The sequence below is a fragment of the Salvelinus alpinus genome, chromosome 10, assembly GCF_045679555.1.
Source record: "Salvelinus alpinus chromosome 10, SLU_Salpinus.1, whole genome shotgun sequence".
NCBI lineage: Eukaryota > Metazoa > Chordata > Actinopteri > Salmoniformes > Salmonidae > Salvelinus > Salvelinus alpinus.
The window spans coordinates 33,550,969-33,567,993 of record NC_092095.1 but is presented as its reverse complement, the minus strand read 5'-3'; the positions used below and the strand labels follow the sequence as shown (position 1 = coordinate 33,567,993).

The 17,025-nt window shown below is 40.6% G+C and overlaps 1 protein-coding gene across 4 annotated transcripts in view; it reads right to left on the bottom strand.

The window, feature by feature from the left end:
• Window positions 1-17,025, bottom strand: part of LOC139531962 (phosphatidate phosphatase LPIN2-like) — a 59,709-nt gene that overhangs the window by 35,349 nt on the left and 7,335 nt on the right. For all 4 annotated transcript variants that reach the window (XR_011666461.1, XR_011666460.1, XM_071328993.1 and 1 more), the window contains exon 2: window positions 3,825-4,025. Coding sequence is in view for 2 of the 4 variants with exons in the window: in XM_071328995.1 (XP_071185096.1) it covers window positions 3,825-4,025 (201 nt within the window). In the remaining 2 variants the exon portion in view is untranslated. The remainder of the gene's footprint in view (window positions 1-3,824; window positions 4,026-17,025) is intronic.

Genomic DNA, 17,025 nt, shown 5'->3' with positions numbered 1-17,025 from the left:
TTCTTGAACTGCATTGTTGGTTAAGGGCTGGTAAGTAAGCATTTCACGGTATTGTATTCGGCGCATGTGACAAATAACATTTGATTTGATTTGAAACATGAGGTGATGGCGGCGGATGAATGCCATGACAATGGGCCTCAGGATCTCATCACAGTATTTCTGGGCATTCAAATTGCCATTGATAAAATACAATTGTGTTTGCTGTCTGTAGCTTATGGCTGCACATACCATAACCCCCACTGCCACCATGGGGCACTCTGTTCACAATGTTGACATCAGAAAACCGCTCGCCCACACGACGCCAAACACGTGGTCTGCGGTTGTGAGGCCAGTTGGACGTACTGCCAAATTCTCTAAAACGATGTTGGAGGCGGCTTGTGGTAGAGAAATGAATATTCAATTCTCTAGCAACAGCTCCGGTGGACAATCCTGCAGTCAGCATGCCAATTGCACACTCCCTCAAAACTTAAGACATTTGTGGCATTGTGTTGTGTGACAAAACTGCACATTTTAGAGTGGCCTTTTATTGTCTCAGCACAAGGTGCACCTGTGTATTAATCATGATGTTTAATCAGCTTCTTGATATGCCACACCTGTCAGGTGGATGGATTATCTTGGCAAAGGAGAAATGCTCACTAACAGGGATGTAAACCAAAAAACAATATTAAGTTAAATATACTTTTTGTGCATACGGAACATTTCTGGGATGTTTTCTTTCAGCTCATGAAACATGGGACCAACACTTTACATGTTGCGTTTATATTTTTTGTTCAGTGTATAAACAGTTCGCTCACAATGTTCAGTACCAGTCAAAAGTTGACACACCTACTCATTCAAGGGTTTTTCTTAATTTTTTAAAACTATTTTCTACATTGTAGAATAATAGTGAAGACTTCAAAAATATGAAATAACACATATGGAATCATGTAGTAAAAATATATTTTATATTTGAGATTCTTCAAAGTAGCCACCCTTTTCTTGATGACAGATTTGCACACACTTGGCATTCTCTTAACCAGCTTCATGAGGTAGTCACCTGGAATGCATTTCAATTAACAGGTGTGCCTTGCTAAAAGCTAATTTGTGGAATTTCTTTCCTTCTTAATGCGCCAATCAGTTGTGTTGTGACAAGGTAGGGATGGTATACAGAAGATAGCCCTATTTGGTTTTATCTCAAATAAGCAAAGAGAAATGACAGTCCATCATTACTTTAAGACATTAAGGTCAGTCAATGCGGAAAATTTGAAGAACTTCTAAAGTTTCTTCAAGTGCAGTCGCAAAAATCATCAAGCGCTATGATGAAACTGGCTCTCATGAGGACCGCTCTCATAACTGTACCTCAGATTGCAGCCCAAATAAATGCTTCACAGAGTTCAAGTACCAGACACATCTCAACATTAACTGTTCAGAGGAGACTGAGTGAATCAGGCCTTCATGGTCGAATTGCTGCAAAGAAACCATTACTAAAGGACACAACAATAAGAAGAGAATTGCTTGGGCCAAGAAACACGAGCAATGGACATTAGACCAATAGAAATATGTCCTTTGGTCTGATGAGTCCAAATTTGAGATTTTTAGTTCCAACTGCCGTGTCTTTGGAGACGCGGAGTATGTGAACGGATGATCTCCGCATGTGTGGTTCCTACCTTGAAGGAGGTGTGATGGTGTGGGGGTGATTTGCTAGTGACACTGTCAGTGATTTATTTAGAATTCAAGGCACACTTAACCAGCCTTAACACTTAACCAACCACAGCATTCTGCAGCGATACGCCATCCCATCTGGTTTGCATTTAGTGGGACTATCATTTGTTTTTCAACAGGACAATGACCCAAAACACACCTCCAGGCTATGTAAGGGCTATTTGACCAAGAAGGAGAGTGATGGAGTGCCGCATCAGATGACCGGGCTTCCACAATCACCCGACCTCAACCCAATTGAGATGGTTTGGGATGAGTTGGACTGCAGAGCGAAGGAAAAGCAGCCAACAAGTGCTCAGCATATGTGGGAACTCCTTCAAGACTGTTGAAAAAGCATTCCTCATGAAGCTGGTTGAGAGAATGCCAAGACTGTGCAAAGCTGTCATCAAGGGAAAGGGTGGCTACTTTAAAGAATCTAAAATATATTTTTATTTGTTTAACACTCTTTTGGTTACTACATGATTCCATATGTGTTATTTCATAGTTTTGATGTCTTCACTATTATTCTACAATGTGGAAAATAGTAAAAAATAAAAAAAACCTTGAATGAGTAGGTGTGTCCAAACTTTTGACTGGTACTGTATTAGTGTGTTTGCGTCAGCAAGACCACTGTAAATATTCAACATACTTATTATTGTGTGCTTGCATGCACAAAACAACAATGTGCTGTATGTAGACTAACACCATGATATGGTTAATGAAAGCAAACTGGGCCAGATGATTACCTGCTTGCAGTCTTAGGCTGCGTTTACACAAGCAGCACAATTCAGATTATTAAACATCTGATGTGAAAAGAACTGATGTGATTGGTCAAAAGACAATTAGTGGAAAAAACATCATAATTGGGCTGCCTGTGTAGACGCCGCCATAGGTCTCTGGTCAAAAGAAATGCACTATGTAGGAAATAGGATGCCACTTGGGACACAGACTGAGCGATAATGGTCTGTTTCAGTAAAGGAATGAAATGAAATGTTAAATGTTTTATGTAAAGGATAAAAAACATGTATGTCCATCAATAATACAACCAGTGAAGTAGCTATATGAGTTTTCAAAGGATCTTATAAAAGATAGCATCATCACCAAATCCATTGCCTGATGCTGGGTCAATCCTCCCACACTGTTACGTCACATTCCTCTCTGTACTGTATCAAGGCCATCTCTCCTCCGCTATGCAGAGGAATATCTAAAACTGTGTTGCCATAGTGACTGAGGCGAGCGGTAGCAGTAGGGGCACAGTAGGGGTGGTACTCCTCCTGTCTGTGTCCCAAATGACACCCTATTACCTATTTAGTTCACTACTTTTGACCAGATCCCTGGTCAAAAGCAGTGCACTAAATAGGGAATCGGGTGCCATTTGAGATGCAGCCCCAGTGTCTCGGGGATGATGAGCTGGGCTGGTCGTCCTCCCCCCATTCACTCTCAATTGCTCTCTCAGAAGGACTTCTTAATACCTGGATCTGTGTCAGGCAGCAGCACTTCCACACGGCAACATGAAAGGGCCCTAATTACACGTCAGTAATGGATGTGATAGAGCGAAAAAACAAATGGAACCCTGTCATACTAAACTGCCATTACATACCTAGACAAAGGTACTTGACCCTAGTTGCTCTGGATAAGAGCTTCTGCTAAAAAATTTAAATGGGTGGGTTTAACTCTGGGAATTTTTTCACTGGGGTTACAAAATTCCATTAACTTTCCCAAAATTCCCATGTTTTTCAGAAATCCTGGTTGGAGGATTCTGTATTTCCTGCTTATTCCCTCCTAATTCCAGGAACCTTAAATGTTTTGCTAAATGATTGGAATTTTGCATCCCTACCTACCTATCACCGCAAGCGTTTTGGTCTGGAAATATTAGAGGCCCACCTGTTGGCCGCAGTAACAAAATTGTTGGTTCTCAAAGATTATCTTATTAAAAAATATATATGTCCTTTATCTTTTCTATGTAATTTATATCTAGTTTTAGTCATTTAAGTTTCCACTGAAAACGTTTTTACATCCTGAAAATAATTTTCTAAATATTATTATTATTTTTTTTTTTACTGTTTGGACATAGGCGGCACGAAAAAACAAATTTTCTATGCAGAAAAAACCCTGACCTCTCTTTCCCAAATATCCCCCGAACTCACCACTTTCTCCTTGGAGCGCAGCACTCCCAGTTTCCCGAAGCGTACATGGAAGGGGGAGCAGTGGAAGGTCCCGTCAGGCTGTCTGACCACCACCACGTCGATGCAGCCTGACAGTGTGGCCTGGTTAATGCCCTTATACAGCTCCTTCACTGTCACCAACACCTGGCCTGCCAGCTGGCCCACGTAGTTCATGGTGTCTACCTGTGGATAACACACACACAAAACCAAATGTAAAACTTAAATATAACATTTACATAAGTATTCAGACCCTTTAATCAGTACTTTGTTGAAGCACCTTTGGCAGCGATTACAGCATCGAGTCTTCTTGGGTGCCACGCTTGTAGTTGGTTGTAATTTTGGGTAGAGCAGACCTTTCCATATTTTTTGTTAGCTGCATGTATGACATAACTCCACCAGTCATATTTATGATATAATTTACAAAGATTATTACATTCATTTTTTTTATTTATGTTTTTTTTAATCAATTAGTATATTTGAGTTTAACCACAAATTTTTGTTGTATTATTTGTTCTTTCTTTTCTGGTGGATTAAATAGACCAACCAACTTTCTATGGCTTGTTTAAAAATATTATTTCCTTTTCAAATAACTGAAAGTGAAAGGTTGTAATCTGAATAAAGGGACAAGGCCTTTTTTGAACATAGGGTGAGACATTCTTACTAATTTTCTAGAGAACCCATTTGGATTTAAGCATAATTTTATTTATGACTGAAGCCTTTAGTGAGACGTCTAATGCTTTAATATTTAATTATTTCTGCCCTCCGAATTCATATTCATTAAATAAATAGGCCCGTTTAATTTTGTCTGGCTTGCTGTTCCAAATAAAATTGAATATTTTTTTCTCATATAATATTACAAAAACTGTTCGCTATGTGTAGGCAAGACCATAAGCAAGTAGGTAAACTGGGATATGACTGAACAGTTAATCAGGATGATTTTTTCCACAAATAGAAAGGTATTTATCTTTCCATGGTAGCAAGATCTTATGTATTTTTGCAAATATTTGTTACTTTGGTTTCGGTCATTTCCTTTAATGCATTCAATATTATTATTCCAGTCTTCCTGTTCTCATTGTCGGAGTGGACACATTGTTTGTAGAGTGCACAACCTATGCTACACTTGTGAGAAACAAGTTCTGGTTTACTTAATTATATTTATGAGTTCTGACAATTTAGTCATTGTCTTTTGTTTGGAACGCTCCTGTCAATGTTGAGTAAGGACGCACGCGCATAGAAGTAGGCCTATAGTCTACCTGGCCTGCGCACAAATGTAGGCATATAAATGTGCCCATTTGGGGATCTGATAGTATTTCTGCATGGCTTAACGCACCACCAATATCTTTATTTATTTTATTTAACCTTTATTTAACTAGGCAAGTCAGTTAACAACCAATTCTTATTTACAATGACGGCCTACCCTGGCCAAACCCCAACCCGGACGACGCTGGGCCAATTGTGCGCCGCCCTATGGAACTCCCAATCACGACTGGTTGTGATACAGCCTGAAATCTAACCAGGATCTGTAGTGACGCTTCTAGCACTGAGATGCAGTGCCTTAGACTGCTGCGCCACTCGGGAGCTTTGCAGGCGTGGTCCCCTTGCCCCTTGCCACTCGGGAGCCCACTAATTACATGTGGAGCTTCTCAAAGGAATGTTTTCTTCATCTCAAACAGCAAGCAAACAAAGTCTGTTTTTACATCCGTTGAGAATTCCAATAGATCCTCAATGTAATTGAAAAATCTTTCCAGCTCTCTCCCTTTCGATAACCACTCAGCCTGATAGGGAAAATTTCATGCTCTGATCCAGTGGAAACATCATAAAATAGGCTTCTTATCAGTGCTTGACTTGGACTGAAATAGGTTCCGGTACTAATTTTGGGTGATTGTACTGTTTATATTTAGGTGCAGGAGCTCCACAATACTTTTGAACTAATATTGTATGAGAGGAACAGGAGCTCAAGCAGTAGAACATTTGAGGTGTCGGTACTCAGCTCTGGTGAGCTCCTGCCCAAGTCAAGCACTGCTTCTTATCCCTTGCGCAAATAGCCTACAGTTGTGTCTGTCCCGAGCTCATTGGAGCAGAAAACTTCTTGAGCAGGACCCAAGTTAATAGTTAATACAATGTTTCAAATTCGTATGCAGACAGGCCATGTGTAGCCAATGTGATTTATAGGATATTTATTTTTATCAGGATATTTTCTACTTGCAGGCTGCAATGTTTTTATTTGTTGGCTTACGTAGGATATTTTTACATAGTTGGCAATGGAAAAATAAGTTACTTTTTTAGGTTCGTATCATTTTCATAACTAATCATAATTTTGATTAACCACATGACAATGATTTTGAGATATGAAGATGTTAATATAAATGAAATGAAACTGTTTCACAAAAATGTGCATATGAAAACCATAACTGGCATGCAGATTGGTAGAAATGGCAAGATAAATTGGCATTCCACATAAGAAAGGTTGCCGACTCCTCGTGTAGCCTATTACCGGCAACTTCAGGAGAGTAGGCTAATGGCAGAATCTGCGAAAGCTAGCAGGAGTGGGATGAGAATAGTTGGGTCTTCTGGTTATCTCTGGCGCCCTCTTGAGGCATCAAACCGTAAGCTTAAAGCATCAGACAAGCTCAATGCATATAGGTTTTATTAAAACACATATGGTGTGTTGTGACGGCCCCTCCCTGCTCTGTCTACTGGGTTTTGCTGTGCTTACTTCCTGCAGGAGATTGGTGGGCGGAGCTGGAAGGGTCAGTAGTACTGATGGGGCACACCTGTGAAAGCTCAGCTGTGGCATATGGAAAAATGCACGTTTAAAAATTCTGAGCAATCGATTGGTCGAAAGAACAGACGACTTTCGGTCTACAAAGATTTTTTGGGGTCGGGGACAGCGCAAATTTCTATCCATATAAATGTTCTCTAGTACACTTATAATTGGTACATTGCCCTTATTAAGGAAATTGTCTATATCTTTCTATTAACTTTTTTTCAGGTTGACACAGTTTGTGATAAAATGTTATAAAGAGTTCATTTTAGAAGGCTCCATTGTTAGGCTACCATCTGCGGTTTTAATGCTGTGGATGGTACCGTTCCTCCTCTTCTTTCTTAATTTTGCCAAGCAATCATTTCCCCCACAATTTCACCTTGCTCAACATATTGTTATTTGGATTTCAGAGCAGAAGTCTCTGCAGAGCGGGTGTTAATTATGTTATATTCAAGCTTCAAAGTGTTCAAAGTCATGGATTTTCTGTTTTAGTATTTCTAATTCTTTATGGGTCTTCTTTTTCTTATGTGAAGAGTAAGACATGATACAACCTGTCATATATGCTTTAAGAGCTTCCTAGACAACAGTTAGGCATACTTAATTATCCACACTGAACAAAAATATAAACGCAACATGTATGCTGAAATAAAAGATCACAGAAATGTTCCATAGGCACAAAACGCTTATTTCTTCTTTGCCAAGATAATCCTTCCACCTGACAGGTGTGGCATATCAAGAAGCTGATTAAACAGCATTATCATTACACAGGTGCACCTTGTGCTGGGGACAATAAAAGGACACTCTAAAATGTGCAGTTTTGTCCCACAACACAATGCCACAGATGTCTCAAGTTTTGAGGGAGCATGCAATTAGCAAGCTGACTGCAGGAATGTCCACCAGAGCTGTTGCCAGAGAATTTAATGTTCATTTCTCTACTATAAGCCGCCTCCAACGTCATTTAGAGAATTTGGCAGTGCGTCCAACCAGCCTCACAACCACATGTGTATGGCGTTATGTGGGCGGGCGGTTTTCTGGTGTCAACGTTGTGAACAGAGTGCCCCAGTGTGGTTATGGTATGGGCAGGCATAAGCTACGGACAACGAACACAATTGCATTTTATCGACGGAAATTTTAATGCACAGATATTGTGACGAGATCCTGAGGCCCATTGTCGTGCCATTCATCCGCCGCCCTCGCCTCACTATTCCTGGAAGCTGAAAATCTCCATACTCACCAGACATGTCACCCATTGAGCATGTTTGGGGTGCTCTAGATTCCACAGGCCACAATCAACAGTCTGATCAACTCTATCCGAACGAAGGACGTGTTGTGCTGCATGAGGCAAATGGTGGTCACACCAGATACTGACTGGTTTTCTGATCCACGCCTACCTTTTTTAAAAAGGTATCTGTGACTAACAAATCCATATATGTGTTACCAGTCATGTGAAATCCATAGATTAGGGCCTAATAAATGTATTTCAATTTAGTGATTTCCTTTATGAACTGTAACTCAGTAAAATCGTTGAAATTGTTGCATGTTGCGTTTATATATATCTTTTTTTCATTATGCATTTATTTCCAAAAACATGTCTATCTAGGAATTGAGTAGGCTTGGGCGGTATACCTTATATACTGGGGTATTTGGAAATAGCCACGGGATGGTTTTTCAATACAGTCAATATCATTGAAACTATTTGTTTAAAGTGTTTCTATACATTTTAATATTTGTAGGTCCTTTAGTAAATACCTGCAGTCAACTTGTGCAATACGTTAGAAGATAAAGCAGATTGCGTTCTTCATTTCACCTGTCACATAATGAACTTACAATGAAAAAGCAACGTCTTCTTTGCAAAAACTCTGCATGGCCATCATCTGTTTATCATAGAAATAATGTAGCCAGCTACATTTCCTAATGTTTTTCTTCAAGTTAATCTTGCATTTTACCGGAGAAATGTAGGTTGACTACACCAAGAAAAGTATAGGATAAAAGTAACTACACATCAGTCAGAGCGCTGTCTGCTAATTGAATGCCATTGGTGAATTCTCATCTTGCGTGTAAAACGAAGTAATATCTTTCAATAGCAAAAAATAAAGCTGTTGGACCAAAACCGAAAGTAAAAGGCTCAAGCGCAAGTCATTCAAAACAAATCTTCGCCCTCCCCCGCATCCCATTTATCCATAACATGGGCGGAGACTCGCGCTTGAGCCTTTTACTTTTGGTTTTGGTCCGAAAGTATCACAGCGATTTAGATAGTGCAGGAAATTATTGTACCATTCATTGCTTATTTGAGCTAACAGTGTAGAATTTTAGCAACCAGGAATTGACTGAGCGATTTCCACTACATAACCCAGCCATAAAGTCAGAACAGCTATCCCATTTTAACAACAGAAACAAAATTGGCGAATATCACAACCAATCCACACTGGTGGATAAGTAATACTGTGAAACACTACGAATTCACGATTACTGCAGATATATTGTGGAATGTTTTTGAAATTACAATGCAAAAAATCTAAAATAACCCGTGTAGCACCTTTAAAGAAAAGTTTACAATAACAAAGTAAATTCCTAAATATGAGTTGAGGGTAAGAGGTGGATTCTCTTTCAGTTGGACGTTTATATCGCCACAGTTCACATAGATCCATCTCTTGGATGTTAGCAAGAATATATAGCTTATACTTTTTGTGCATATGGACATTTTTGGGGATCTTTTATTTCAGCTCATGAAACATGGGAGCAACACTACATGTTGCGTTTATATTTTTGTTCAGTATAGTTTGAGTCTGTGTGTACTTACGTTTGTCCCACCGCACGGGAAAGCAACGCACGAGTTGAAAATATTGAACGCATGCGCTACACAGAACGCACCGATGCCTAGTGCAGCACCCCCAAAGTAGCGTTGCGGACTGCTCCATTGACAATGAATGACTTCCGCTGGAACGCAATGAGTATGATGTATCTGGTGGACAAGAGGTCATATTGACTCAAGACATTTCAGCTTTTTCTTTTTTATTAATTTGTAAAAATCTCGAAAAACATAATTCCACTTTGACATTATGGGGTATTGTGTGTAGGCCAGTGACACACAATCTAAATTTAATATATTTAAAATTCAGGATGTAACACAACAAAATGTGGAAAAAGTCAAGGGGTGTAAGACAATACTTTCTGAAGGCACTGTATATGCCTTGACTTTGTCACAGCCACACGTTCAGCACATGGGAATGTGTGAAACTTACTCCTCAGCCTGAAGTGTCCCCACTTGCGCCAGTGAATAGCTAGCTTTTCACGCGGTACAGACTGGTAAGATGCTTCAGGAGGGCAGTTACTTGCCCTGGCAAAGCAGAGGTCCCGAGTTTGTGCCAGGTATGGGCCGAATCGGGAGGAAGTGGTACTCGCTAAGCATGCAGCGTGACGCCCTTTACACACACATTTGTGTTGTTGCTGAGCTTTTCATTTCAAAGCCCTTGGGAATAAACAAGACTTTGAGACTGGAATGGACTTCACCCTTTTACGTAAATCTGGGCATCCTGTTATGACCATCAAGATCCAATGAATACTGCCTGACTCAGTGTATCTGTCATAAGACAGGTCCTAATCTGAAACACACTCAAGTGACAAAAAGATAAGCAAAAAGTAACTGATAAGGCCATTGGCTGACATTATAACCAGTGGAAATACAGAGGCAGTGAACATCATGGCATACAAACTTCACTTATTATTGAGTTCTTATTAGCCATCAGGAAAAATACTCTGGCCTCATCCATTAACACCAAGTAAAACAAAAACTAAATAATTCACCCAGATGTAATGATTACTTTACTTTGCTGCCTCTGAGTGCCATAGAGAATACACTGAGCACAGATTCATGATCGGATTCATATAGGCCCAATGTAGGTTATATCTCAATCTTAAAAATATTTTTTTTTCTGCTGCTCCTTAACCCTGTATTTTGTTATTGCTGGCAATTCTTATCATTAATAGCTCTAATATGTTTAATTGTGTTCCTACATTTCTTTATGTGCTTCTACATTTTTCAATTTAGGAGCTCACGTGCTTCTTGTAAAAAATGTCAGCGTAGAGCCAGGGACAGATTAATGCAGGGGTTTACCGGGGCTGCCAAGAGGCATACAAAAATCACATATAAAAAAAATATATAAAAAATAATATGAAGGATACAGTGCCTTTGGAAAGTATTCAGACCCCTTGATTTTTTTCAACTTTAATTTATTTTATTTTTTACATTACAGCCTTATTCTAAAATGGATTAAAACAATAAAAAAAACCCTCATCAATCTACACACAATGCCCAATAATGACTAAGCGAAAACTGTTTATTTTTTTGAGAAAATTTATTAAAAATGATAAACAGAAATACCTTTTTTACATAAGTATTCAGACGCTTTACTATGAGGTGCATCCTGTTTCCATTAATCATCATTGAGATGTTTCTACAACTTGATTGGAGTCCACCTGTGGTAAATTAAATTAATTGGACATGATTTGGAAAGGAACACACCTGTCTATATTAGGTCCCACAGTTGACAGAGCAAAAATCAAGCCATGAGGTCAAAGGAATTGTCCGTAGATCTCTGAGACCGGATTGTGACGAGGCACAGTTCTGGGGAAGAGTACCAAAACATTTCTGCAGCATTGAAAGTCCCCAAGAACACAGTGGCCCTCCATCATTCTTAAATGGAAAAAGTTTGGAACCACCAAGGCTCTTCCTAGAGCTGGCCGCCCAGCCAAACTGAGCAATCGGGGGAGAAGGGCCTTGGTCAGGGAGGTGACCAAGAGCCCGATGATCACTCTGACAGAGCTCCAGAGTTCCTCTGTGGAGATGTTAAAAACTGTCAGAAGGACAATCATCTCTGCAGCACTCCACCAATCAGGCCTTTATGGTAGAGTGGCCAGACGGAAGCCACTCCTCAGTAAAAGGCAAATGACAGCCCGCTTGGAGTTTGCTAAAAGGCACCTAAAGACTCTCAAACTATGAGAAACAAGATTCTCTGGTCTGATTAAACCAAGATTGAATTATTTGGCACCAAATAATGGCACCATTCCTATGGTGAAGCATAATGCTCTTTGGGGATGGTTTTCAGCGGCAGGGACTGGGAGAATAGTCAGGATCAAGGAAAAGATGAACAGAGCAAAGTACAGAGAGATCCTTGATGAAAACCTGCTCCAGAGTGCTTATGACCTCAGACTGGGGCGAAGGTTCACCTTCCAACAGGACAATGATCCTAAGCACACAGCCAAGACAACGTAGGAGTGTCCTTGAGTGGCCCAACCAGAGCCCGGACTTGAACACGATCGAACATCTCTGGAGAGACCTGAAAATAGCTGTGCAGTGATGCTCCCCATCCAACCTGACAGAGCTTGAGAGGATCTGCAGAGAAGAATGGGAGAAACTCCCCAAATAGGTGTGCCAAGCTTATAGTGTCATTCCCAAGAAGTCTCGATGCTTTAATCGCTGCCAAAGGTGCTTTAACAAAGTACTGAGTAAAGGGTCTGAATATTTATGTAAATGTGATATGTATATATTTAAATATAATAAATTTTAGAATAAGGCTGTAATGTAACAAAATGTGGAAAAAGTCTAGGGGTCTGAATACTTTCCGAAGGCACTGTATATACTGTATAGTTGCCAGAACAGCTTCATTACACCTTGGCATAGATTCTACAGGCGGACTTAAACCATGCCAGAAAAATTTACCCCACACCTTAACATATACTTTGTATCCCTTGGGTGGGGGCTATGATTTCTTAATCCGGCCCTGCGTAGAGCCCTGCAGTTAACGTTGGTGAAGGCCTAAATAAGTGAGCAGAAAGGCATTGAAATATATCAACATTTGCAGGGAGGGATTGACAAGTCAATGAAAATACACTGCAGGGGCCTATAAGGTCATCCTGTTTCCTGACAACCCCATAATAGTCACACAATTTGCCATCTGTGTAACTCTAATGACCTGATGGCACTTTTGTTGTTGGTAACAACAGCCTCAGAAAATATTTAGTTTTATCTGCTGCCCCAAACAGTTTAAAGTCAAAGGCTTAGCAGTCCCCTCGTGGCTGCAGCCCGAGCACAGATTACTGCTGCCTACAGCATGGAGGTCAGTTATAAGCTGTGTCCCAAAGAGCACCCTATTCCCTATGGTTTATGGTCAAAAGTATTGCACTGTGTAGGGAATAGGGTGCCATTTGGGACAGACACATAAACAGGGCAACAGTACCACAGAGTGGCACTTATAAAGCTCTTTTGTTTGGGGCGGATTTTGCTGATCTTGATGCTTTTGGGCCCATTCATTCCCATGTTCCACTGTAGCAGAGTGAGCTGATGGATGGAGAAAACAAATGGATGAAGAACACAATTGAATTGTACTGCATCAACTACAGTTTGGGATGTATCGTTAAGGTCAATGATGTATATAAATCCTGGATTGCTGATGCTATGTTTTGACCATTGAGAGGCTTTGAAGCCACATCCCAGTAGGAGCAGTCCTCCATAGGAATTAATGGAATTCTACAGTATTTCAAAAAAATGTTTCAAGGACAAAATTATATGTATTTAAGTATTTTGTTTGTTTGTTGTAGTGGGGACAGTAACATTAGTCATCTAACAAAAATGTATAGGACATTTTTTATTTGTATGTTTAGCTCCCAATATAATTTAAAAGTATGCATTAAGGTGTCTGTAATAAAATAAATGTGGCAAAAAAATGATGGGGAAGTGCCAAGATGAAGGCAAATGGCTTCAACACAGAAAACAAACAATACCTTAAAACAGGGATTCCCAAACTTTTTCACTCGGGGCCCCCCTTCCAGCATTGGGGAACATCCCGCGCCCCCCATGCGTGCGCACACACACCACATCTACTTCTATGGGCACAAGCACTGTTCATGATACAAACTGTTCACACCCCTCTTGTTGGTTGAGAGAATTTAGCAAGTTTAAAGCTTATTTCCTGCAATTCCACACATTTTGTCATAGGGTGGAAAGAAAATGTTGCAATTTTAAATCAAATTTTCTTGCAATTCTATACATTTTGCCATGTATAATGTCTATTCATGTGATAGGAGGAACTAATGATGCCCTAGCCAATTTCAAAATTGCACCTTGTGCATTCTACTATTACAACTTTCAAGAGCAAGTTTAAAACCGGACTAAGTTCTTCAAAAAAAGTAAACCCCTGCCAACTGAGGGTGAGCACCACAGGTTGGGAACCACTGCCTTCAAACATCCATAAATGTAAAATTCTTGTGCAATTTATATATATAGGCTACATTGAGGTTGTTATTTCATTGTTTTAGGCTATCTGGCATGAGTGTATAAGCCTAAGCTTTAGGGCCTAACTGTACGCTCGCCAAAAAGCCGACATGCCAATTGCCAAATGCTTTGGGAGTGGGCAGAAAAATCTTTCCAAGGAGGCAAAAAGGACAATGTCGGAGTTTAATTCAATAACAAAAAATCTGCAAAATGGAGAGTTGAAAATAAAGAGAAGGGAGGGCCTGAAAAGTAATGTTTGATTAGGTGGTAAAAGAGGATGATAGCAGTGTTATTTGTGATGATTTTGAGGTGCTATATGAATTTGACAGTCACAAGATGGGGACTTCAAGTAGGCCTATGGCACGTCAAGGGAACTGTAGTCTAATGTTCAGATGGGTTAAATGGAAATCTGGACACTTACTGTAGGTCTATAACCTCTCACATAACCATAATAATAACTCCTGCAGAATTAAGCATTTCTTGCAGGAAATTATACACCAAATGTAGGTTACATTTTCAACTCAGGAAGAGGAGTGGAGAAATATGATTTCTTTCAGCATTTTGAGAGAATGCGAATGCGCAGTTAGATACCGTCTGTAGAAGTGTTGTTATCTTAATCAGCATCATAAAAACTGATAGTATTTTAACCACATGACATTTTGCACCAAAACTCTTTCCATTTTTGTTGTTGTTTAGCCTCTTGCATTTTCTATCGGGTCCCAGGGCCGGATTAATGCAGGGGCTTACCAAGGCCGAAGCCCCTGGGCCCAGGCCCGTGGGGGGCCCAAGAGGCAGCAAAATAAATAAACTCAGCAAACTTAACATGTGTAAATTTTTGTATGAACATAACAAGATTCAACAACTGAGACATAAACTGAACAAGTTCCACAGACATGTGACTAACAGAAATCAAATAATGTGTCCCTGAACAAAGGGGGGGGGTCAAAATCAAAAGTAACAGCTGTATTAAGTACAGCAGTGCATCTCCTCTTCATGGACTGCACCAGATTTGCCAGTGCTTGCTGTGAGATGTTACCCCACTCTCCCACCACTCTCCGATCCAACAGGTCCCAGACGTGCTCAATGAGATTGAGATCCGGGCTCTTCGCTGGCCATGGCAGAACACTGACGTTCCTGTCTTGCAGGAAATCACGCACAGAACGAGCAGTATGGCTGGTGGCATTGTCATGCTGGAGGGTCATGTCAGGATGAGCCTGCAGGAAGGGTACCACATGAGGGAGGAGGATGTCTTCCCTGTAACGCACAGCGTTGAGATTGCCTGCAATGACAACAAGCTCAGTCCGATGATACTGTGACACACCGCCCCAGACCATTACGGACCCTCCACCTCCAAATCGATCCCGCTCCAGAGTACAGGCCTCGGTGTAACGCTTATTCCTTTGACAATAAACACGAATCCGACCATCGTCAGTGAAGAGTACATTTTGCCACTCCTGTCTGGTCCAGCGACGGTGGGTTTGTGCCCATAGGCGACGTTGTTGCCGGTGATGTCTGGTGAGGACCTGCCTTACAACAGGCCTACAAGCCCTCAGTCCAGCCTCTCTCAGCCTATTGCGGACAGTCTGAGCACTGATGGAGGGATTGTGCGTTCCTGGTGTAACTCGGGCAGTTGGTGTTGCCATTCTGTACCTGTCTCACAGGTTCGGATTAGAGGTCGACCGATTAATCAGAATGGCCGATTAATTAGGGCCGATTTGAAGTTTTCATAACAATCGATACCGACAATCGATTGTTTTCATAACAATCAATACCGATTTGGCAGTTTTTTTTACACCTTTATTTTTACACCTTTATTTATCATTTATTTAACTAGGCAAGTCAGTTAAGAACACATTCTTATTTTCAATGACGGCCTAGGAACGGTGGGTTAACTGCCTTGTTCAGGGGCAGAATGACAGATTTTTACCTTGTCAGCTCGGGGATTCAATCTTGCAACCTTACAGTTAACTAGTCCAACGCTCTAACCACCTGATTACATTGCACTCCACGAGGAGACTGCCTGTTACACGAATGCAGTAAGAAGCCAAGGTAAGTTGCTATCTAGCATTAAACTTATCTTGTAAAAAACAATCAATCAATCATAATCACTCGTTAACTACACATGGTTGATGATATTACTAGTTTATCTAGCGTGTCCTGCGTTGCATATAATCGTGCGGTGCGTATTCGCGAAAAAGGACTGTCTTGCTCCAATGTGTACCTAACCATAAACATCAATGCCTTTCTTAAAATCAATACACAAGTATATATTTTTAAACCTGCATATTTAGTTAATTTTACCTGCTAACCTGGCTCGTTGCGAACTCTGTGAAGACTATTTCTTCCTAACAAAGACAGCCAACTTCGCCAAACGGGGGATGATTTAACAAAAGCGCATTTGCGAAAAAAGCACAATCGTTGCACGACTGTACCTAACCATAAACATCAATGCCTTTCTTAAAATCAATACACAGAAGTATATATTTTTAAACCTGCATATTTTGCTAAAAGAAATCCAGGTTAGCAGGCAATATTAACCAGGTGAAATTGTGTCACTTCTCTTGCGTTCATTGCACGCAGAGTCAGTGTATATGCAACAGTTTGGGCCGCCTATTTTGCCAGAATTTTACGTAATTATGACATAACATTGAAGGTTGTGCAATGTAACAGGAATATTTAGACTTATGGATGCCACCCATTAGATAAAATACGGAACGGTTCCGTATTTCACTGAAAGAATAAACGTCTTGTTTTTGAGATGATAGTTTCCAGATTAGACCATATTAATGACCTAAGACTCGTATGTCTGTGTGTTATTATGTTATAATTAAGTCTATGATTTGATAGAGCAGTCTGACTGAGCGATGGTAGGCACCAGCCTACGTAAGCATTCATTCAAACAGCACTTTCGTGCGTTTTGCCAGCAGCTTGTCGCTGTGCTTCAAGCATTCAGCTGTTTATGACTTCAAGCCTATCAACTCTCGAGATTAGGCTGGTGTAACCGATGTGAAATGGCTAGCTAGTTAGCGGGGTGCGCGCTAATAGCGTTTCAAACGTCACTCGCTCTGAGACTTGGAGTGGTTGTTCCCTTTGCAAAGGGCCGCGGCTTTTGTGGAGCGATGGGTAACGCTGCTTCGAGGGTGGCTGTT